This window comes from Vipera berus, assembly GCF_964194415.1.
Source record: "Vipera berus genome assembly, chromosome: 1".
NCBI lineage: Eukaryota > Metazoa > Chordata > Lepidosauria > Squamata > Viperidae > Vipera > Vipera berus.
In genome coordinates, this window is record NC_138202.1 from 180,340,627 (window position 1) to 180,366,523 (window position 25,897).

The window sequence follows — 25,897 nt, forward strand, 5'->3', positions numbered from 1 at the left end:
CAAATTGATACCTGATTTGTTTGCTAAAATTGTTATATATTAAAGCACGGAATCTGAAACAAGTAGATATTTTTGAACAGAAAACTCTCCTGAATATGAATATTTGCTTACAATGAAAAACTTGGAAATACAGGAAAAGAAAATGAGGCAGTACTTGCAGCTAATTATATATCCATAGTTATTTAGGAGATAAAGCTTTTGGATTGTACAATGCTTTGCAGTTGAAGAGATTAAGGTAAATAATTTACAAGGAACAACATTTCTACAAATCTTTTTCAGGACAGATTTGCACCCTTGTCAATAATTGTACTTGGGTGACAGGCAAAAATAATTGAAATATGCATCTTAGAATTACATATTTGGTCATGTATGCTTTTTATTGCAATCAAAGGGGAGATGACTAAATACTACCCTTGATCTCTTTATTTTATATACAGAATTATAGTGCACGTGAGGTGATGTTACTAATTTAAGGAAAACATTTTTCCTGGGAATTCCAAAATATTTCTTCTCTAGTTTTTCTGTAAATATAAGGTTATAAAACTGGAGTGCCAATCCATAAACAGGCAAACCTAAAATTTCTTAAAAATTGCATCAGTCTTCTTTCTTCAAAGTTCCGATAAGTTATCTATGATAGGGGTCCCCAAACTCTGGGCTCCGGCCCATTACTGGGCCATGGCCTATTCCCAACTGGGCCTCGTGAGTGGCGGACCAGCATGTCTGTGTGTGTGTGTGTGTGTGTGTGTGTGTGTGTGTGTGTGTATGTGCGTGCAGCCCCACTTGTGTGAGCAGCAGGCACCAGCACTCGCAGCCCCTCTTCACACCAATGAAGCTGCCTGTCGCTTGCACAAAACCATCCCCTCTTCCCCCCTCCCGCATTGGGCCGCCAACCCGGAAAGGTTCGGAACACTGATCTATGAAGAGCATCCTGGCCCCCTATGTAAAAATGAAGGAAGACACCGTTTTCTTTAAAAGTCTTTTGTATTGTCTTGTTGTCTTTAAAGAGGGTGGTAGTGGGCAATGAATGTGCCTTTTTTCTGCTTTGGTCCATAGGTTTCCATATCCAAAAGTAGGAATAAATACCAGTTAAATTTCCTATGAGGACAGCATCGGGCAAAATGTAGCATAGCAATGACAACAGAAATGCCTGTCCTTCACACTTTTGTGGCAGAAGTAATTCTGCAACAGCACTTCCAATTTCATCTACACCCACTTCCAATTTCATCCACACTTGAGATTGGAATCTTGGTCATTGAGCAAAGTGGTCATTAAGCCACAAGCCCATGTGACTGCTTTGTTCAAAGATTGAAATCCTGGCATTCCCAGTTACAACCATTAAGCAATTTCCCTGGTCAGTGTGAAGTAGAAGTCCTCTTGGCAGGCAGCCCTTTTGCTCCCAAAAGTTATTGCAGCTCACAGAAGGACTTTAGCTCTGTGCTGTGCATAGAGGAGAAATCCTTTGTGAGACTGCAGAAACACAGATGAAATCTTCAGGATGTCATGATCTTCAGAATTTCAGCACCTTTCCTGCAGCCCACAGGAGAATTTCAGCTTGCAACCTTCCCTGCCTGCTTCCTAATTGACTTTCTGGGGGAAATGGCAGAGAAGTTTGCAAATGGTAATCACATGATGGTGGGGAACTTTTATTTCACATGGCTTTACAGGCTATAAAGTACCCTTTTCCCGGCTGTTGTAACTTTGAATGGTCGTTAAATTACTGGTTGTAAGTCAAGGATTACCTGTACATTATATAAAGATCAGATATTATACAATTGTTTTTGAATCAGAACAGCTTAGTATAATTAGAGAAAGACTTTTGCCTACTCATTAAAGTGAAAACCTCCTAAGAATGTACCGTTGTTGCATGACCATTCTTGTTTCTATATGATTCAAGCCAATCTTGATTTTTGCATTAGGAAATCCTCAGTTCCCAGTTCCCAAAGAATTGCAAGAGACTAATAGAAGACTTAGTTCTAAAATTCCTTCTGTTGTATCCCTTGTTGATCAGAATGGAGAACTTACTTCTCAGAATGGAAAACCAGAAATAGAGTAATTAATTACATTTACTTAATTTCAATTAAGTGATTGTTTTATTCCAAACAAAACTCAATAAATAAGGATACGATAAGCAAATGATGGATATGGTTGAATATCACACAAATTCATTCTCTATAATTTTCATGACTCTAATTGTCTCCTTAGCAGCACCATCAGCTGCAGGAGAACATTCCTTTCTTAATTTTTTATGCCCCCATTATAGAGAATTGTTTGTGGTTCTCGTTAACTACTTACAGTATCTTTGAGGCACTGTTTTTGACAAAAGCTAAATAATATCCTCTATGTTAATATCCCAAATTAAACTCAGAATTTACATTGAAACAAATTTGAGGTATCCTAATTATCTCTCTGCATACATGTCCCTACTATAAAGGTTTCCAAAAATTAAGGGGTTTTTTTGTTGTTGTTGTTTTGTTTACTTCCTGGGAGAAGCTGGCAAATTTTTAATTACACAGTTTCAAGAATATTGGCGAGATAGCAAATCCATTTAAAGTTATATCCCTGTTGATTATCTCAGTGTCTGTGCACTTTTTCAAAGTGCTAGATGGATGGAACAAATTTACTTTTAAATGAGCAAGTAGGGGGAAATGATAACATTTTTCCTTGTATATCTTGTATATCTTTCTTTATCCTCTTGTTTTCTGATATATGCACAAACCAAAGAAATGTCACATTTGTACATTCCCTTCCTCATGTTTATGTGGGAGATAAGAAAATTAAAACTTTGCATTTCGTTTTTAAAATTTCTTGTTTCTTGTAATACTGAATCTGAACTCAGGAAAATGGTTCAGATCCTGGCATGTTCTGATTAAAGTTGAGTTAGCCATAGTTCCAACACAACTGGAGATCTCTTCCTCCAGCTTACGCTCAGAAAGGATTTCCCATAACGTGGAAAAACTGTAAGAAGGCCAGGGGTGGAGGATAGGGGAAACCAGAAGAATCTGCTACTGATCAATAGCTTTTTTCTTTCTTTCATGGTTGATTGACTTTTGTGAATTAGGTCAAACTAGAATGTACTACTAAAGCAAGACTTGGTGTGGTATTTATTTTCAAATACCCAAGTTTCAAATTGTGTATCTTCAAATTTACTTTGAAGAATGAACTGATTTGCAAATCCAAAACCCTTCAAAATATTTCCAATTTAATATAAAATATGTTCCATATTTGCCAGTTTTATTAATTACATATTCAAAAGCTCCCTAAGGAGGTTTTATTTCTTTAGCTGCTATTTTAAGCATTATAAGCTGAAAATCTTTCCCATTAAATCAATGAATCTTTTTTCTACCAGAGTAAACTAGATGGGGATGTATATGAAGTGTAATGGTAAAATGTAGATTTTGAATAAGACTACTTCATTCAGTACTTCTTTTTTTATCTTTTTTATATACACAAAAAGGACACTTTGAAGAAACCACATTGATTTTAACCATTGTAATATGGTAATATGAATACTATCATCTGAACCTAATCTAAATTTGTACTGCAGTTTTTGGTTGGTTGAAAAAGTAAGACTGTGTTTCCTTTGTGACATCACAACATCCATATCATAGGACAAACAGAAGTAGCAGCTTAGGCTTTGAACTGGGAGAAAGATGTATTAGGTTTGTCTTCCTCAACTTAAATTTCATGGTGTGTGTCCCAGAATTAAACATGTTTCTTGCATGATTAAACTGTTAATCAAACTCCAAGGGACAGGGCGAAGTCATGATCCAGGTTTATTGTTCAGATGGAAGAATTATTATGCTTTCAGGTAAGTCATCAACAAAGGCATTTTCCCATTGTTTAATAGCTGTGGATCACTGATACATGATTCAACCAGAAGAATCTTATTACATGGAAGGGTGCGTAGGTGGGTAGATGGGACCAGTAGTAGAGCTAAGAAAATATAATGCAGGCAGCTTGTGATGAATATATTGACAACAACTACACTATTTTAATTTTTTTCTTTTCATATATTTACCAATAATTTTCTAACATGATTTAAGGGTTTATTTCATTGATAATGTAGTCAAACTAATAATAGATACTTCCTTGCAAACCATGGAATGTTTGGCCATCTTGGACACTGGAAATAATTCCGTGTGTAAGGAACTCCATTCAAATCTCTAAACAATATATGTTGTAAACCATGCTATCTGCTGCAGTTGTGTTCTTTGAATTTAACTGCAAGCAATGAATTGGTGATGATTAATACAATAGGATATATTAAGCTAGGCACAGATATTCAGACTGCACATAAAATGGTTAAAGGGGTGAAGAAAGGATGTGTGCATGCTGCTCCTCTGTATCTTCTTGTATCTTTTCCCAACCTTCCTTTGATGATGATGGAAGATCTCAGGACCATTACATTTGACTCAGCTGGACACCATGGAAAACATACATGGAACCAGAAATGCTAGAAGAGTTTTCCATGCCCTCCAGCTCAAGAGTAGGAAGTTTGGAAACTGATCAGTGAGGGATGTTACACTCAAGTCTTGCATGTTGACTCATGCCCACGCTGTCCTTTCCCCAACCATAGAGGAGAAGACTGAACATACATGCAGGGGTTTTCCTACATATACATATTCCAGCTGGGCTATGTATTTACTCACTGTTTCTTTAAGTACTGTTTTCTTTATGTTTGTAAATTGGCTTATGTGCAAACCATTTAAATAATAGATAACAAAATGAAAATAAAACCCATCATTTCAGTGTCCTATTCTTCTTTTAATTTAATATTCAGTCTTGCCCTCATTTGTAACATTATTCCTAGAAGATGCAGTACATAAGTATAGGAAGTGGTTTTAAGTCATAACCAAAATATTACTGGTGCTCATATGTTTAAAAAAGTGATGGTGAATGTTTTCAGATTATTGCTATTTGTTGAATATAATGTTGTAATCCCACATCATTCAAACCTCATAATTTTCTTTGCAATGCTCTGATGGTAAGATTTTTAGAGAATATTGAGAAGTGTTATTCTTTAATTTTCCAGTTGCAATTTATTTTTTAATTAGCAATAGTTGGGCCAGTAATTGGTTCATTATAAATACTGCATGGCAATTTAAATTGAAAATGTTAAAGGTTAATTTGAAGTTATGATTTTAAAATGTTAACCTTTCCCCCCTTATTTTTTAATAGCTGCTGGTGGTGAAATAAACCAGACGCCTGGGTTATTTAAGCAAGCAAAAGAAAAACTTTCGGTAGGTGAATTTGCCATTATGCGTTTTACATGTCTGCGTATTTTGAATATTTGGTGGTTTTAGTACCATAAATAACTTTAAAAACCATTTGGCACTTTTAAACAAATAGTTTCTTTTTGATTCACTTTGAAATTAATCATAGATTCTTAAAATGTTCTAATTGCTGTATTCTGTAAAATTACAAATTGACAGAAAGATATTAAGCTTTCCATTTTATGTTCTAGTCCATCAGATGCAATTCTGAGAACTTCATGGCATTACTTTCAATCTACCAGTCTCTATTCATTCTTTTAAGAGGAAATACTAGAAACTAAATCTGATCTGCTTTCTATATGTTTAAAATCTAGTGGCTGCTGTTCTGCCTGGGAAAAAAAAGGGGGGGGGCAAATCCAAAGTTCAGCCAATCAGTGAAGCTGGGACTGAATGCGAATCAGCTAGATAAGCAAATTGACACCAGCACACACTAATGCAGGGGCTCTGAGTTACAAGGCAACTGAAAATTTGGCTTCATGGACTCTCAAGACATTAAGCAAAATCTAGATGGAAATACAATAAAACTAGTGCTGTCATAGCCTCAAGATGCAAAGAGAAACTGATTTCATTAGCATAAAATAGGAAATCAGCACGGTGAACCACCAGCAGCAGAACAGAACTATATCTTTTATCACCCATTGTTAACCATAACAAAGAAAGGAGTCATTTATGTTAGTGGTAATGCACAAATATGTTTGACTGCCAAAGGTACAAGGCACTTTATCAGATGTGGTAGGTACCATTCATAATCCCTTGCTTTCCATGATTCTCCTTTGTTCAAGACCACAAATTCAGTTGACTGGTGACTTGCAGCTAGAGGGTCTATGAAGTACCATCTTTCTTTTAGCTTCTCCCCCCACCATTTCCTCGGAAGAGAAAGATGGGAGGAAGGAAAATGTCTCTCTCTTAAACCATACTTGTTTTAACAAGAAATGGAGGATGAAAAAGGATGTGGCCAGAGTTGAAATGTTTCCCAATTCTTTATATTTATCTCTCCAGACATATATTCTGCTTTAGTCTATAGGGAAAATCTTCTCTGATCTAAATGTACCTATTTATGAGTTTTGCAGCTGAAATCATAACTGGATGAAGCCACTGAGTCCAGCTTAGTACAGAAATTCAAATCAAATCATAGAATATGACAGAACATAACCAAGGGAAGGGAGCCTATCAATCCAAATCACCAGACCTTTTATCTGAGACCACTTGCACCGTTCTCCAAACAGAGCACGACATTGTCCAAATTGCATATTGTTATGTATGCAGGCACCTGCATAGCAACAGCCACCAGGGGGCGTTGGCCTGAACGGTTTTGGCGGGAAACCCAGTTTCGGCGGGAAACCTAGGGCCAACCCCATTGGCTGTCCGCTTACCTGGCTAGGTATTTAAGGAGGCCAGGTAACCCTCATTCCCCAGTTCGCTAGCCCCCTCCAATAAAGAGCTGAACTCACACACCGGCTGGCGTCTCTTCCTTGCGTCGGACCCACTACACAATACATATGGCCCTTAGAGCCTCGTGAGAAGGCCGCACACGATTTGGACAACACTGCATATGATGCCTTGTGAAGGGCCAGGCTGGGCACACTTCCTCAGCAGTGGGAGGAAGAAGATTGCAAAGAGCATCTGGGAGTGGTAAAGCCAGTGGAGCATAAGGTAGCCAAAGGGGCACAGATGATGGGGGGGGGAATAGGTGAAGGGAATTGAAGCACCCCTGCAGTTGTGTGAGTTGGCTGCCCAAATTCTGATCCCATGGCCATGAAGGCATTGCAATGGCTATAGCTTTGGGGACTGGGCGTAATTACCATTTCTCTACTGCCGCTTCAGAATGAGCCAGAAAAGTGTAAAGAAAGGTGTAAAGAACGTATGTTATAAAAATTAGATACCTCACATTCATTTGCACGGGACATGCAGATATATGAATAAACACATGGCTGTCCTGTTCCCTTTTATCTAACATGCACGTGTACATTTGCCTTCTCTATTTTGTTTTGCAATAGGAAAAGAATCAGCAAAAATGTTAGTGATATCATAAGGCTTCCATAATTGGCTTTGCCAAAATCAGTTGACTTCGTAAGGCAAGGACTATATCTTCTCCAGCATTAACAAGATATAGCAGTTTGTCTGTGACTGCTGCAGTTAATAATGCATAACACATAATGTTTTAACAGCAGTTTCAAAGTAATATTGTCCACTTAGATCCTAAACATAAACTTAAAGTGCTTATTGACTTATTTTTATGAGATCTAAAAACCCTGTATCTCACAATAATATTATAAAAATATGAATATAGGCTGTATTTACCTAGAGTGAAGCAGTGCAAGTATAGTCTCAGCTTGGTAACTGAAGGAATCCTAACTTGGTTATCAATATTCTTTGGTAAATACTATAACTGAAATTCCAGTCTTAAAACCTGGAAAGATGATAACACTAAAAGTAGAAAAATAGAACGGTAGCATGGGCCAGTGACAGTGTAAAGTAGCTTCAGAAAAAGCCACAGTCAACTTCTGAAAAATAGCATTCATCTTATGCTTTGAACAATGAAATCACTTTATTTTAAGGCATGCTTGCTTTAAAGTAAGAACAATAATACAATACAATAATTATTTTTAAGGTTCTGATTTGAATTCTGTTTTCCATATTTCATACATTCTGTTTGTCTCATTGTTTATCTTCCCATTACATTCCTCTTTTTGTTTTCCTATAATTAGACTTCTTCTTTGTCAAAGATTCCTGCCTCAAAAGTTAGAGCAAAATCATTGCTTCCTCCAAGACCCAACTCTGCTTGTTCACTAATCACCACTAAAAAAGTTGTTTTGCGCAGTAAAGACAATTATATTGCATGGCCCTCTTCAGCAGGCCCAAGGGACTATTCAAAAACAGCTCAGGTAAGGCAGTTGAGATAGAACAAGAATGAAGACAAATTCCCACATCTTTAATTTTTTCCTTCACTATTGAATATGGATATCTTATCTTGATATCCTTTTTCCCAAATGAAAAAGAACTGCAGTATGTAAGTTAGAAATGTAATCAAATCAGTTTATCATATCAACAGTTCCAATGGGTCGCTTCTCCTGGTTCACCTATAAAGTCTATAAAAGACAATTAAACTAGTCATTCCTCATCACAGATCATAAGTGATAAGAAAATTCAGTGGTGATAATACTCTTCCCATAACTGTTTTTGGAAAACAATATGAGAGAAGGAAGAGGAAGAAAGGCTGATTTACAGATGCTGGCAAAGCAAACTTCAGAACACAAAGAAGTGCCAGGGGTGGAATCCTGTGAGGAAGGCACATCACTGAGCTGAGTTGTGATTTCATAGGATGCCAGAATGTGGGATTTGTTGCCTTGATAATTGCCAGTATTAGAACTTAATTTGATTGTTCAAAAAGCTTAATATATTGTTTGATTCTATTCAATATCTACACATTTCATAAGATGCATATATTGGTAATTGTCGTCTTATGAACATTCATTCAGCAAACCATTCAAAATTATGATAGCGCTGAGTGAAGAGACATACAGTCCCTGCCTGAACTTAAAACCAATGTAGCACCCACATGGGTCATGTGATCAAAATTCAGGTTCTTGGCAGCTTGCTTGCCCTTGGGAACACTGCAACTGCCCCCTCCACGACATGGGCTGGAAGACCTCAGCTGCCTAGGCCCACTGGGATGCAGAAACCTGATGCTCACCAGAAGACTCAGGAGGGGGGGGGAGGGGGGAAGGCAGGAGGCCTGCACATCACTGAGCCTAGCTGGTTAAGGCTTCTGGGAACTCAGGAGGCAGCAGGAGGCCTGCATGACGCTGAGCCTAGCCAGCTGAAGCCTTATGACCTGCAGCAGATTTCCGCATGCTGGCAGATCATTTAATGGCCCGGGCAGTTGCTTAATGACCACAATGGAAATAGCAGGGATTGTGGTTGCTGAGCAAGACAGCCACATGGGTGTCTTCCTTAACAACCACAATGACTTACGACCAACATTCTGGGCTCAGTTGTGATCATAAGTCGAGGACTATTTGTAGTAGGTTAACGCCATTTGCTGCAATAGAAGAGCCCTTGCCTAAAAACTCTGGCTTTTCCAAGTCATTTTTGTATGTCGAGAAGTCACTCTTCCCCTGCTTCCAGGTACTGAGTGAGGGGTTGTTCCATTTAGCTTCAGTGTGTACGTCTGTGTGTGAATCTATGAACATATGTTCACAGCAGAGAGGCAAACTTCCTTTTTAAATGCAAATAAACTAAGGCAATCAGAGCCAAATTAAGTCAACTTTCTGCCCTCAATCTTGGAGTACCCTTTTTCCTCAACAGCTTCTGTACTTTTGTACTATACTACTATAGTGTTACATTCCCTTATGGCTTGAAGTGAACAAATTTAGGCTGGAGCTGAATATCAATACATGTTTCAAACCAAAATGCTTCCTGTTTTTTGCATTAGGATGGAATAACCAAGAGTCCTGAAAAGCGCTCCTCTTTGCCAAGACCTTCTTCCATTTTACCTGCCCGAAGAGGTATCTCAGCAGACAGAGAACGAGATGAAAATTCTTTCTCCCTGAACAGCACCATCTCATCTGTACGACGAACTACAAGTATGTCTCTTGTCCAGACTTAAAGTTGGAGGCACGAACTCAGGGTTCTCTAATCTATTTTAGTGGACATTTTTGAAATTTTGAAAGCATGTTATGAATAATCTTACAATAATTATGCTATGGTGACCCCAGACAGTCTCAAAAATTCCCATTTATCAGAAGGCAAACTAGTACAGTTGTGGGCCACTATTCCCTGTAACCTTATAAGATGCAATCTGTTCTTTTGGTTTAGACACCTAGAGTTTATGTAAGACCCAGAAATGTTTCTGGAAATAAAAAATGCATTAAAATGACACTTTTTCTTTTGCAATATGCTAATCTCCCATTTAATGTTTTTAAACTAAAAGAACGAAATGAGATGAGACGAAACATAGAGTCTGTCTGGTTTCAAAAGAAATGTTTATGGATGCATTAGTAGCCACATTGCCATGTTGAGGAAATAGGTTTTAGATCAGAGATGATATTTAAATTAGACAGCAACCAGTTTCTGCTCAATTGGGTTTCTATTGTAAGAGGAATATGTTATATATTACCAGATAAGAAGATCAGATTAAAAATTCTAGATATACTATAAAATATGGATTTTGTAACTGGATACTTTTTAAAAAGCTAAGAAAATTCTGTCTTTAGGAAAAGAGAAAAGTTTAGCAGAAAAAAGGTACTCCCTAGACATATCCTAAGTTTCTATTTGTATGGTTTATACCAGTTCCTTGAAATATTTGATAGCAGAATTTTAAAACATATGAAAAAGAATGCTTTGCATTTTGTAATATTTAGCATTTTCATTTAGGTAAGAAATTTCCCAACTTATGAAGAGATTTTAAATTTTAAGCATAATTTTAATTTAGAGGTACAGGCAGGGCTATTGAATCTGAGCTGCAAAAATCCAAATGTCCGCTAATCGTGAGTTTTCTGTATCTTTTTCCTGTCATTAAATGACTGCCAGGTATTTGCAATCCAGAACTGATAGTCATAGGGAGGGATGAAGCAAGGAGCCCATGGAGATATTGGAGATGGAAGTCTGCATTAAGTTTCAAATCAACTCTAACTCTCATTTTATTGATTTCTCCTTGGGGACATTAAGCTATGAAAGATATAATTACAAATATCCAATATTATTGATGTTTAATTTGCTTTAAATCCCAGATGGTTAAATCCCATGATAATCTTGTCATTTAGTGAAATATTGTTCAATTTTAACTGTCACCCTGATCTTCAGAAGGTTTTAGCAAAGAATGAATATTTTTGTGATCAGGTTCTTTTATGAACAATTAGATGCCAGTTGTCTCAAGGAAATGGTATGAATGTCATAGAACAAACAGAATTCTGTTATCAATACAGGATCAGAGCCTATTCGAAGCCGAACAGGAAAAAGTGGTACATCAACTCCAACTACTCCAGGATCAACTGCCATCACTCCTGGAACCCCACCTAGTTATTCCTCTCGTACCCCAGGAACACCTGGTACCCCTAGTTATTCCAGAACCCCACATACACCGGGTACACCCACATCTGCAATTCTGGTACCCACTGAGAAAAAAATTGCTATCATACGCACACCTCCGAAATCTCCAGGAACCCCTAAGCAACTTCGTCTGATTAATCAACCTCTACCAGATCTCAAGAATGTCAGGTCCAAAGTTGGGTCAACAGACAACATCAAGTATCAGCCTAAAGGGGGGCAGGTAAGGCTTTCATTCTAATTAATACATTTAGAAACAGGATTAGGGTAGACAGGGTTGAGGAGAATATGCAGTATTGACTTGTAGCTTCCAAAGGCATTCTTCATTAATTACTGTACACTTCTAATTCTGTTCTGATAGTATTGGCATCTAATTACTCATGCTTCTTGTTGCATTTGTTTAGCTTTTTCCCTAGCAGTAGATTTGAATGTACAAGGAGTTAGTATCCTTTATTTTAAAAAGGCAATTATTTCTGATAAAGTTAAAAGAAAATCTGCAAAATGGAATCTTCCTTTAAATCTCATTTATAAACTTCTAGAGCAGACATGTCAACACAAGGCCCGGGGGCCGGATGCGGCCCGCAAAGTGGTTTCATGTGGCCCCTGAAGCCATCCTGGAAACAGTGAGGGAACGGCCCCCGCTGCCTTGGCCCTGGCCCAGAGACCCTCCTTCTGCCAGAGACCCCCAGATCTGTCCCACTCCTGCCCAGGCCCCCATAAGCACTCCAGCCACGCCCACCCAGTAGGCCATGCCCCCCCTGGCCACGCCCCCCCCAAGGGCAACCACAATGCTGATGTGGCCCTCAATGAAATTGAGTTTGACACCCCTGTTCTAGAGGCTGAAGTTAACCACTTAAATATTTTTGTTTTATAATCTGACTTTATGCTGATAGAGGAATAACTCTGAAATACATTGGTATAATTTGCCTAAGATGCAAATTGTGCTTTATTTCTTGTGAAATTTTATATTTATTTATTTTATTTTATTTATTTTTGAATTGCTTTTAAATGACGGCTACCAGATTGGAGTTCCAAATATCTGGACATTCCATAAATGGTAAAAATGTCAGAATGTGTATACACTAAGATTTCACAATTATTTATATTGAATGATCAAGCATGCCTCGTTCATCAAAAATAATTCCATATTACGATGCTGTTTTATTCGGCCTCTCAGAAAAATATCATGCAGCTTCATATTGCTATGATAATATCTTCTCTCCACCTGTTTGGGATGCTTTCATGAGAGAATCCTTGACATCTGCACAGAAGGATTAAGAAACCAAAGGAAGTATCTACTACCAGGAGAGTTCTGTTATCTGTAGAAGAATAGCAGAAGCTGCAGCAAACCTTCCAATACCCCCAACTGGCTCAATTTGAGAGTTTCATTGCCTTCTTCCTGATAGGGTTATCTTCCTCAACTTCTGCTGAGAATGGAAAGCATAGTTGGTTAAAGAGCATTAAACACTGATGTGATGCTTTATGATCAGCATCATGCCTCAAAAGCTCTTGGGTCAGACTTTTAGCTTTTTAAGAGTTTTCACACTTTCTGATTCTCCAGATTCTAATTATTTGATTTTACTGATTTACAAATACAAGCATCATTTGGTCTCTTACCTCAGACCTTTTCCTGAGCACTTGAGATGAGAAATGGATGTTCTCCACTAGTAGTGGGGAGTGTGTGGCGTTGATGTATATTTTAACATGTGGTAGCCAAGCCTCATGTAATTGAATTTTTCTATATTTTTCGAAAAGGAAGCTTGTCCTTGTTATTCTTTTTTCTCTGTCCAGTTATATATTGGACCCTTAACATGTCTCTCTGTTGTTTTTACCCTTTCCCTTTAAACCTTTATATTTCACAATCCATTGTAATATATATTTAAATCAAGTCTAAATTCTTTCAAGGTGCCTTTACTTTTTTTCGGACTGATGTTGATATTCAAGAATTAAAATCAGTATATTTGTAGTTTTGCAAGTTTAATAGCACAGAAAGTCAACTAATTTCTCCCTTCAAGCCTTCAAGCTGGCATATAGCTAAGTACCACACTTTCTTACTTAACTTTCCACTGATTGACAAATATCTTTCCCTTCTATCCACAAAAATAGAATAAAATAATATGCCACAGCAGATGATCCACAATCATTTGGTAGAAAATGCAGACAGCATACCATTGCTTAGATGGTAAAGCATAAATCTGGATAGAAAAGTCCTCATTGGATACAATAAGGCAGTTAAAGTGGCATCTGCACTTAAACATTTCTCTGAATGACTGTGGCCATAGCAACATGTTACTAAGGTGAGTGGGAGAGGAAGAAAGAAAGGAAATGCATTTTGAGCAATATCTACACAAACATGGGGACATTGGAGCCTCTTTGAAGCTGCCCTTTTTTTCTTGTGCGCTATGGAATAGTAAAACCGAGCACAGAAACTAAGGACAGGTTTGTATGACAATTGTCTCTTACACAAATAAGGTACCCCCTTGGGTTGCTAAATTAGCTTTATGGCAAATGTTAACGGTTAAAAAGTTCTGTAACCACATTGGAAGGAGCTATAGAAGAAGGCATATATATCCCATTATAGATGGGAAAGCTACAGCTTTATAATAAGTGCACAGCCAGCAGGTAAGGTATTGTACTGGGATTATTCCAATTGACTCAAAGTGTCCAAAGGGGGTCTTTCATCCAGAAGAAACAGTTAGGAAAGGCCATTCTCCATTTACATATAGCTGAAGAGATGACTCTGCATGACTGCAGAATTGACTGTACCCTCCAACTTGGTGATGCCAAGCAACAACAAGAGTGATAGCATCAAGGGCCAATCTGACATAAGCAGCAGTGGTGACAGTAATCTGGAAATAACTAATCTTGGTGTGCTGAAGAGCCTGGACAGGTGTCAGTTTGGAAATAGATTGATGACATACCAAGAAAACCAGCCTGCATCCTCTGGCTGTCATGTGAACTCTGTGGGATAGTGGTCATTTTGGCCATCTCTTCCACTCTTCACTCTGGACATGAAAATTAGAGGATCTGGAATATCCAGCCTATGGCAGCCCCATTTCTCTGGTATCATTACATCTAAAAGATTAAGGAGCAAACTAAACTGATGATAGAGATTTGGGGAGATGGGAATTGAAGATTCCTGCCCCTTCTTAGGAGAAAGACTGAGGGGAGAGTAGAAGCATTTCTGGTCCATTCTGTTGGTAAGGGTATTTTTTGCAAATTTTCACCAGGTACCTAGGAGAGCCATGAGATGGTGTTGTGTATGGACGGATGGAAGGGAGTAGATAGACTGGCTAGGTTTTGGTTGCTGAGTGCTTTGCAGAAGCATCCCAGATCAGTCAGTTTTTTGAAGGACCATGCAATCAAGTGTATGATGGCTCCTTTGACCTAGGGAGGGAGGGTGAGAGATAGAGAGATGGATGATACGAAGGAAGTAAGGGCAAGCAGTGACATGACAGTGTGATGGGCATGGGAAGATGTCTGGCAGGAGATGGGGATTGGCCTTTTTTGGGGAAAGCATTCCTCGTGCCTGGTACTGATGCTTCATTCCAATCACATGTGCCCCACCCAGAGGCCTGTTCTTTGGAGTTTTGGAAAAAATTCTTCCAGGCAATAAGGATTACGTTTCAAGAAAGTAAGAAGTATCTGAGATGATGTGGTGATGCTTCCTCAGTGTTAAATATCATGGCTGCAACTCTCTTGGAGCTATTGAAGTGAACTGCTTTTCTAGGAACTGCTTTCATAGTCAGTTTGTGGAAATCAAGAGCATGCAGCTGAAGTTTCATAACGTGAACTGAAATAGCCATGCCAAAAATAAGAAAATCCAATATAAACTGATATGACAACTAACAGTCTAAAGAGACTAGAGATGCTATTTTAGAGTGTCATTGAGAGATAAACTTGCTCCTTTTGCCAGAAGCATACAATAACCTAGGAATGCACTAACCCATGCATCCTGTCTGTCCTTAGTTTGGAAATACAGTAATATTGTCACAGTCCCAACAACTGAAAGTGCTTACATAAAACAGTAAGAAGTTGTTTGTTAATAAATCAAATTATAGAATTGCATAATTATCATCAGTAGCTAGTCAGTTAATAAATCTGTTTAACCTGTCTCTTGATCTCAGCCTATACACGCATATACTGTAACCCTGATTCTATTAGTGCTTTCACACAGCACAACTATCTGACAACAAGAAAAATGGAAGTTTAAAAAAAGCTTGAAAAGGCTCACATGTCAACCAAGATCTTGTACTTTATAATTGTATAAATTATAATAAAAATAATAGAGTAAGGTGAGGTTTCCCCAATTGTTAACTGAAACAAAACAAAGGCGTTTCAAGTTGTGTTAGTTTTCTGAAAGAAACCATTGTGACCACAAAAGAAAAATAAATGAAAAGTGGCCATAACATGCAAAATGGCGAAGAAGAGAGGATCGATAAGCCATCAGTTTCTCAATCAGGATAAAGGTATTTTTTGCTCACAGCCAATTCTCCTGCTAGTCAGTTCATAGAGTCTCATTCTTACTGAATGTAATCATCAAAAGTGGCAGACAAAGAACTGCATTCTTAAACAGTTTAAGCGCAAAAACGTCAGTCCTGTGGCTGCTGATAGTATCAGGGGAACTGTTCTAGCTTTTCTGCTTTGCTACTACTGTAAATTTTTTATAGCGTATGATTTAAGACAAAAAACAAAATGAAGTACAATCCTACTACCAACCTGGTTATGCATTCCAACACAAGTCTAACCGTCGCATTCTTTGTAATGGCATATCTCTGATGGTATGATGCACAGCAGAAAAGTGGTACAGAAGAGGCCTGAGAGAAATGTGCACTTCTGCTAATCTTCCTAGGCAAACGTATCCTAATCCAATGACATTTTAATATTACCCATCATTTAAAAAAATTGAATAGTTTTATATGACAGAATTAAGCTTGGTTAGTAGTTGAATGAGAGGTCACCAGAAGATATGTACTGCTATGGTCTAGACTAGGAAGTTAAAAATACACCCCAGAATGGATTGCCAAACTAGAGACATGTCTACATAAATCACTGAGGGCCAAACTCAACATGAGGGCAACTTTTTTTAAAAAAACAAAACAAAACAAAAACAAGCACTTATTCTTCTTCAGGGTATGCTGGGCAAAAAGCAGCCTCTCTTTGTCACATGCACAGTGTGGTTCTCTTTGGTGTGAATGATATGTTTCAGAAGAATCTAATATGCTGTCCACCAGGAATGCGAAACATGGAGAGAAAGAGTTTTTGAGAGCTTAATGATGGGCAAGGAAGCCCAAAGAAAGTCAGGAGAGAAGTCTACACAGCCCTTTTCTTCCTAGACCCCTCCTCCCATCCCTCATTGGTTGCTATTTTTTCTTAATTGTGATTGAAGAAATCATGCAGATAAATATATTTGATTTTAAGTTACAAAGTTTTCAAATTATAAAACATATCATACCACAGGAATATGCTTATGCTCTGTGGGCAGCTAGAGAAGCCTCTGAAAACCATGCACTTCAGCTGAGGTATATGTCTCCTTGTAAAATTTGGTTTTGATGTTTAGCAGAATAACATACTTGGCATCAGGGTTTAGAAAATTGAGAGGCATAAAATGACCAGAGCTACCCCCTAGCATATACTAAATTTTTAATGTGAAGCACATTGCATCACATCCACAGCAACTGAGATGATCCAATGTGGAGCTACAGTTCAGATGTTTGTAGGAAGGACAGAATAACACACACACAGTTCATTTCTGATGGGGCTTAAAACAGGTGCCCATATAACTTCATCATGGCAATGCAACCAGAATCTTTAAAAAATCAATATTTGGGCAAGTTTTTGTATTATTTATTTTAATAGAATATGATAAAACTACAGTATTAAGAGGAAAAACAATGATTATGCAGAGAAACAAGAAAACTAGCTATATTATAGGAATTAAAATAAACTAAATGTGAAAACTAATTAACAGGGAAAACTGATATAATATTAGTTCACATCTTAGCTTAGCATTAAATCTAACCTATTTCCAATAGAAACAGAGAGGCTTTTCAGAAACATATAAGATTCTTATCCTGAAACCACTCCTTAAAATCCATGAAGTATTTCCATTTGTGTAAAATTATCTGCTTTGTTATGCTTCATGATCAAAAGAATCAAAGTTCTTTATTAGATGACAGATTCCATGTTTTTGGAATATAGTTGAATGTTACAAATTAATTGCAACACCGGGACCAAACCCACCCCCCAATCTTTTTTTAACATTGTTTGGGGGGGTCCCATAAATATTAAATAATATTTTCTGATGAATTGATCAATTTTAAATGATAAGATACAATCATTTTACATTTCTTAAAGCCTGGATTCTCTGATTCTTCAAAATAGGCAATTCTACTTCTTAATTCCACATTTCAGTTAAATAATTAATACTGACTTTCATTTTACATTATCTTTTCCTTAGAATGAGGAATGAAAATGAACACAGTATCTGCAAGTCCTTAAAATGACTACTAAAATCACCTGATTTAGAAAGTTGGGTTATTTTACAATGTTCGGATTAGATTGGTTTATTAGATTGGGTTATTCCATAATGCCAAACACTCACATCTATCTTTCAGGGCTGGAAGAGAAGATCCCTGTTTCTGGACTGTAAAACTTGCTAAGATTCCAGGGGTATTACACACTTACTCACTAATTAGGCTAAAATCTATAAAACACCTCATTCTAAAAGAATAAAAAATATTGATGTTAATATAAAGGCCAATTATGAGTTGAAAATCTGGTAAGTTAAAGCATTTTCACTTTGGTGAATCAAGGGAGTTTAGCTTGATATAAACATTTTCTCATCTAGTAATGAGAAAAGTAGCTAGTAGAAATTAACTTTGGAATCCATCTTAAAATATATATTAATATCAATGTAATATTCATTTTGATAGCATTAATCTTGATTAATTAATTAATCTTAATTAGAGTTTTAATCATCAAGCTATAGTTACTGAAATTGCACCTATGCATTTAGATATAGATAATTCAATATGTTGTGATATATTTTGAGAAAAATACAAATCCAGACATTTTAGAGAACCCATATAAATTGTAAATCCAATCTCTTGCAATAATCTATAGCTATAGTGGATCCCAAATGCTAGCAAATTAGGTTTGTTGCAACAAGTAGTATAACCAGAGTGTAAACATATTGCTGTTTATAAAGCAATAAACTGTGGTAACGACATTGTACAATTATCAAGGATAGTGATAATATCTGCATATAAGAGCCTTGGTGGAGCAGTGGGCTAATGCCTCCTTAAGTAACACCAGCTGCCTGCAATTAGTGCAGGTTCGCATCCCACCAGGCTCAAGGTTGACTCAGCCTTCCATCCTTCCGAGGTAGGTAAAATGAGGACCCAGATTGTTGGGGGCAATAAGCTGACTTTGTAATAATGCCGCTTGGGGGGCCCCAAAAGCCCTAATAAGCAGGTATATACATAGGCTATTGCTAAGCACATTGGTTTGTGCTTAAATTGTAAGCTGCCCTGAGTCTTCGGAGAAGGGCGGGATATAAATGGGATTAAAATAAATAAATAAATAAATAAGAACAATTTATATTCAATACTGAATGCAATCATGCTGTTATTATCTTGAGATTGTCTAATAGAAATAGCCAGTGGTTTAAGAACACTAATTCTAAGATTAAAAGAGACAAGAGGCATCCTTGCTGAGTGCAATGATATAACTTGACAGTTTGAGAAACAAATTCATTTGTAATAACTCTAGCTATGGGACAAAGATATTAGTTTCCCAGGAAATTAATAATTTGCTATTCAGTTACAAAAGCCCCTAATTGGCATAACTCAGTATAAAAACCAAAACCCTGACAATTGACAAATTCGGCCTGGATAATAGCTGTCTTATCATCCCAGTTATAAATTGTTGCCAATTTTCTTGTTTCAAACAATAATCCATTTTTGTAGCTTTCTGTCAGATTCTCAGTATTTCCACTCAATATGTTTCAGGGAGAATTGAAATTGTTCTTTGCCTCCAATTTAAGCTTTGATGCTACAAATACTTGATATGATTTGTCTGTGAGATTTCTAACATATAACAAAAATTAATCTTTAATCATCTTTTCTTTTTTTATTTAGGGGAAAGTAGTCAGAGAGTCTTAAATTCCCTTCTTAATATGTTCTAGAAAGAGAGAATGTTTTAGAAGAAAAATATTCAAATATCATCTAGAATTGACCAATCCATAATTGTTAAATTTCATAGTTATCTTTAAAAATGAAGATGTGTAACTATTAATAAATGTAACTACTGTGGTCTCAGCTTGGATTTCTCCCCCATAATGGCTAATTGAATGTAACAATGTCCTGACATTCTGCATTCCCTAGCTATCCTCCTTCTCTTAGTATTTGTTGCAGTAGTTTAGGAAGGTGAGAGATGGAAGAAATTAGTTTAGCATACACAGAATTGTGTTTTATCTAATTTGCACTTTCTCAATCTATACCTGAACAAAAATGCAGCTGTGTTTCAAGAGCTTTATTTTTTCGAATTTTGCAGTTCATTCCTCTAATTTAAAAATGCATTTGAAATTCATCTAAAGAAGAGAACTCCCCCACTCACATTCATAACTAGTATGTGATGTCAGGTAAAATTAGATGATGTCCAACTTAATATTTTAAAAAAGATTCAGAAAGACAACTATAGACTCTTGGGTCATAGAGATGGAAAGGACATAAAAGGTTATCAATAAAAGTCAGCTGCACATCTTCAACTACCCCAATGGGTCTATGTAACACTTAAGGGTTCTACCAGAGCTCCCCTCTTCAATTGCTCTGCATTCTAAAATAGCACATGGGAAAAGCTAGCACATGGATATTGCTCTGCATGTCGAGCCTCCATTTTGTTGGCAGTGTCATGTTCTATAACTTTCAAAGGAAATATGAAATAAGCAAAGACAGCAGAAGGGACCCTGAAGGTAGTGAATAACATTGAGAACTGCGTGCCCTTGTTTCAAAGAATAATCCTTGAGGTATAGATGAATTTTCATAAACTTTCTGCAAAACTAAAGATATGAGCATTTAACATTTTTATATTTTTGAACATCTTTGAACTTTTCTTTTTGTTTAAAACAGAGACCCAGTAATTTTAAACAGAAGTGTAGGTTTTATTTTATTTTAATTATTTTTTCTATATTATAATAATTGCAATATGCACAAGAGCATTTATATTCTTATATCTGACCATTTCAGTATAAATTTATCATACATCCTGATATTATGTATTTATAAAACTGGTAAAATCATGTCATTCCTAGTAGAGTAATGATTTCCTACCTGTATTTTTATAAGGATCTTTAATACAACCAGTTGTCTATTTCTTGTGAGAAAGGCCCATGTTTGCCTAGAACACAGGTCTGCAACCCGCGGCTCCAGAGCCGCATGTGGCTCTTTCAGCCGTCTACTGCGGCTCCCAGTCCTCTGCCATGTGCAGTCCAAAAAAAAAAAGTGGGACTAAAAAATTTCAACCAATCAATTCAAATATGCAGGGTAGGTGCATATCTCGCCTTGGCTCCATTCTTCAAACCCTGTTCTGCGCATGTGCGCATGTACGCGCATGTGAACACATTTTTTGCGGCTCCCAGTTTTTCCTTTTGTGAGGGAACCGTTTCCGAGTGGCTCTTTCAGTGTTTCAGGTTGCTGACACCTGGCCTAGAAGATAACCATTTACACCAAATTGTCCTTTCTGTATATAGTGGCATCTTTTATATCTAAATAAGATATATACAATGTATGTACATACCAGAATATTTGATAAGTTGATTGAATAGTGTAGTTGTTTTTTGTTGTTGTTAATGTGCTGTTTAATGAAGAAAAAGAAGCTTGCCATTTTTTAAACTAACTGCAAGATTCCATCAGAGTCACTTGGGTAAATAGAGACTGATAAATACTCACATACCTTTTGATAAAGGGATGTAGTAAATGTGGCACAAAGCCCAAAGGAAATTTCATTTCACGGCATGGGTACTCATTAGCCACCTTTCTAGAAAAGTATTTCAGTGTTTGATTTGTATCAAGGAGAGAGGAAACTGTGACACTTTCAAAACCAGTATCTATCTATTCCTGAAACACAGGGAGTAAGAATATACTGACCTTGATTGCATTTACCTGTGAGACTGAGGAAAGACTGGTGGTCTAAGAGCTGCTTTCAGAAAGATTTCCATCCTGTAATCTCCCTCATTTAGGTGTTGTTGCTTTCCCTTGGAAGTGAAGGCAATGCCAAGCAAATATTCTCTTATTGCCTTGCTGTGTAATTTTAATTCATAAATTGAAAACTCTGGGTTTTGGTTTTGGTTTTTTGCAACCCTAGTCACAATCATGTGCAAAAATAGATTTGGACAAGGACATGCTTTTTCTCCTGGCATTTTGAAATTTTGTTCAGCAGCCATAAAACTGAAAAAAAATCACATCAACTAACAGCATGCCGCAATAAAGAAAAGAGAATACCCTTAGAATGTTGTTGAAAATCTATCTCAGATTGTAAAGAAAAGGCACAAAGCTTAGACAATTATAAAATAAGCTTTAAAATGTGTAGACATACTTAAAGGTTTTGGAACTTTTAAATAAACCTTTGTGGCATTTAATTTTCAAAAAGGTTTTTATATTGGCAGCTTCAGAAATCCTACTTGTGGTATGGCAGGAAAAAGGAAATCAGAAAAGCTTCAGGATCTCAGGAAAGATATAGCTCTGATTTCAAGGCATGGACAATCAAATGGGATAAAAAATCCAAAGTTTTTTTAATTAGAAATAGTAACATAATTGGAGATGAGGAAGAGGGGTGGTTTTTGAATGTTAGGCAAGAGTTGTTCACAAAGCAAAAACTTTAAAAAAAATGGAGGGAGAGGGGGAGGACACCATGCATGCAGTTCAGCTGTGCAATGACAGATCTTTTCTGAAATAATGATTGAATAGGCAATTATTCTGCATGTTACTAGCCAGCCAAGAATAAGGATCTGGTACTCTTAAGTCTAAGGACTTGGGTTATCATCTGGGCAGAAAGAAACCATGTCCTCTCTTCTAAAATAGAGAACTATTGACCAGGTAAAATATAGGATAGTTGAGATCCTTAATTTCATTCAAATATATCCAAGAGGGTTCCCCCCCCCAAAACAGTTCCCTCTGTACATTTAATAAGTGTTCCAGATGACTTTCTATTCAGCCCTCAGAATGCCCAACTTATTGTCCATCTTCATGATGGACAATAGCCATCCTCTCTATGCATCTTTCCTATATATCTTTCTCCTCCTCCTAGTTTCCCAAATGATGAAAAGCTGGTTTGAAATGTCCAATGTTATTGGCACTGTTACTCTGTTGGTTAACTTTCTGTAATTCATGAGGAAAGTCTGTTTTCCATATGAGAGATTTCTTCTTTCCCCTTCTTCCCTTAAGAAATGCCATTTTCTCCTTTCCAGAGACTTTGTGTCTTCTACTTCACAGGACTTTTCCTGGCCAGCAATTTCTAAAGCTGACTTTCCTTCATTCCCATTTTTAACCACTCAGCTCAGAAAAGGACTTGAATGCAGATTTAGCACTATGTCATTACAGTCACAATTAATGAAAACCTTTTAAATAAGGTTTTGTTATTATATCAAAAAAAGATGCCATATCCAGGGTTCTTATTTACACATTTCTTTAGTATTTCCTTGCCATTAATTCTTCAGAAGGGATTTTAAATATATGTATATACTATATGTATGGCCAGATGAATTGATGGATGGATTTTCAAAGCACCAGACACATGTAGGGAAAAGTAAATCATAATCACTAAGAAAGAAACACTAGCAACATATTATTGGGTTTTTTGCATAGTAGGGATTATGGGATTTTTATAAATTCACAGTTCAGATCATGGGGATTAGTAATATCCATAGGGTTAAGTATATTAAACACTTTTCTCAGTTTGGAGATTGGTTGACATTCTCTACAGGATCTAGATTCTCAAAAATGTAGATAATGGGCATTATTGTAGGTGTCAACATAAGTCTAAAATAATAAGGACAACTCAGAATATTTCTGTATACATGCTTGGGAAATGGATGGACAAAGAATCTGAAGAGCTGCAAAATCACCCTGAGGAGAATGTATTTGTTAATCATAAATCTTGGAAAGGTATTTCCAGACAAATCCTTTTTCTCAATCACTATTCTCAGAGGTGCTGATTTATCATTTCAAGGATAGGGTGCAGCCAGTTGTTTTATATACAGTACTTACAAATGTGCCTATTTGTTTGTTTCTTTGTTTTTATCCCATCTTTATTATTTTTATAAATAATCAAGGTGGCAAAAATAACCGATATTAATAGCCTTTCCTACTGGGCCCAGATCTATACCAGATGTTTAGTGCATAGAATTCTCAAGGTTTTTAAAATAAAAATTCTGAAAGAATATCATTGCATAAAGTTTGGAACTAGAAATCATTTTTCTTGGGCATTCCAGTTAATTTTTGTTTAATCCTTCTGAAAGAAAAGGTGCCAGAATTTGCTAGTATCGGGCATTGATCAAATGAGACAACTTAAATACAAGAGTCACCAGTTATCAGTAAAATGCTGTCATAATTCAGAACCCTATAGATTCATTATATACTATAGATGTAATCATTGTTACCTGCATATTTATGCTATGGTCTTCTGAATTACATTAGGTGAGGAAACTTCCTGCTGGCTTCCCACAACCAAATCAATGGGGAAGTGGGCAGAAAGTTACAAATCCCAGGTCCACAGGTAGTTGGGGGGGCACAGAAATTGCAGAAGGAAATGGGATGTATGCAAGAGATATTGTGTGGGTTGGGGAAGTTGTGCAGGGCTATGCAAGAGGCACAACATAGGTTAGGGAGGGTGTGCAAGAGGAGGCATTGTGCGGGTTGGGAGGTGGTGCAAGAGGTGCCATGTGGATGAGGGAGATGCATTGGAATGAGTGGGAGGTGTTGTGCAGATCAGGGAGGGTGTGTGGAGGGATGTGAGAGGCATGAATTGTTGAGAGTGCCCAAGTAGCTCTGTGGAGATTGGGGAGGGGCATGAGAGGTGCCAGGGAAGGATGCGCAGGGGTATGGGGGATATGAGGGGATATGCAAATGATCAGCACAGTGTAAGCGCAGAGGGGCTGGGGTGGGTGCATGGGTGGCGCAGATTTACTCATGATCTGCAGTCTTGTCTCCTGGCTGCCCTTTGACTTTCATCAGAAACCAGCACAGAAGGTTGCAAATGGCAATCATGTACCTGTGAGGCATTTGGCAACTGGTCATCAGTGCATGCAAGTTGCCAAGTACCCAGATTGTGATCATGTGATGGGGGCTGCTGGGATGGCTGGCACTCTGAGGACCAGTTGTATCTACCATTAATTCAGTGTTGTTGTAACTTCAAACAGTGATAGAGTAGGTATGGCCATCGGTGTCACAAATATGACCCCAGGCAGTTAGCGCATAACAAACAATATAAAATGGTATTAACAAAGAGTAAAATCTACAGTGGTTGTCAAGTGTAAATCCAAACAGAATTAATAAAAGCTTCACAACAGTCATCTAAACTCCGACCCTCATGCTGTGGAGCACATCCAGATCTTCAATGTTTTACAACACATATATAGGATGCCCACATAAAACAATCCCCAAGTTTTGTACATTTACATTTTTACAATGGGCAAGCCATGACACATCCTGATGTTTTTCCAACAGAGCAGCATTCCTCATGCAATTCGCATGGGAGCGATCTGTTATTCAGGGAATCATCCTTTGTGGTGTCTTCTTCTGACTCTTCATTTTGATACCATTGCACATTTTTGTAAGCCAAAATCTTCCTGAACAAAACCTTTTGCCTCCTGGCTCTGCTTTGAGTGTGTCTCATGTGCTCCATCTTTCATACATGCTTATTCAGCTGAAAACATGACACAAAGCTATCCAGTATTATTGTACCATGACATTTTTTGGTGAATGCCAACAATATATTGATATGTCATTCATTAATTAATGTGATTATTCTTTGTTAACATATTCCTGCAACTGATTTTGTTAACATTTCAGCAACTACACACATTATACATAGCTATATGGACCATGTTTGAGGAAGATAGTAGATTTGTACAAGATGCTGATTGGTTAGTCTGCAAATGTGCAAAACCAGACGTTATAGTGTAATTTTGCACCCTGATTTTCAGGATCATGAAAGCCAAAGAATATGCTTAATAGTAAGATAACCTCCAATTCCTTTTAGGTTAGGATTTTAAACAAGAAGATTGATTTTAGTGATGTACAATCCAGATGTGGTTCAAGAGATAACATCAAACATTCAGCAGGGGGAGGAAAAGTAAGTAGAGGTGGTATCTTAAATTGATCTCCAGATGACTGTGGGGAACCCACACTATATAAACTAGCCCATTAATCCTCTACCAAGATTGCTTCTCTTCTTGCTAATGCTTCACACATTAACTTGGTCTAATAATGCATCAGCTTTGTGTACTTAGTGGCTATATCCTTCCTTCCTTAAAAAAAACACAGCAAGTTCTTAATTTCACTCAGTAGGACAAGAGC

The 25,897-nt window shown here is 37.2% G+C and overlaps 1 protein-coding gene across 8 annotated transcripts in view; it reads left to right on the forward strand.

The window, feature by feature from the left end:
* MAP2 (microtubule associated protein 2) overlaps nucleotides 1–25,897 on the forward strand; it is a 90,199-nt gene that overhangs the window by 56,995 nt on the left and 7,307 nt on the right. For 6 of the 8 annotated variants that reach the window (XM_081332368.1, XM_081332370.1, XM_081332372.1 and 3 more), the window contains 3 exons: nucleotides 5,179–5,240; nucleotides 9,709–9,859; nucleotides 11,201–11,544. In XM_081332368.1, the coding sequence (XP_081188494.1) occupies nucleotides 5,179–5,240; nucleotides 9,709–9,859; nucleotides 11,201–11,544 (557 nt within the window). Of the gene's footprint in view, nucleotides 1–5,178; nucleotides 5,241–7,981; nucleotides 8,159–9,708; nucleotides 9,860–11,200; nucleotides 11,545–25,580; nucleotides 25,674–25,897 lie in introns of all 8 variants that reach the window. The other 2 variants (XM_081332366.1, XM_081332371.1) reach the window with 2 other exon arrangements.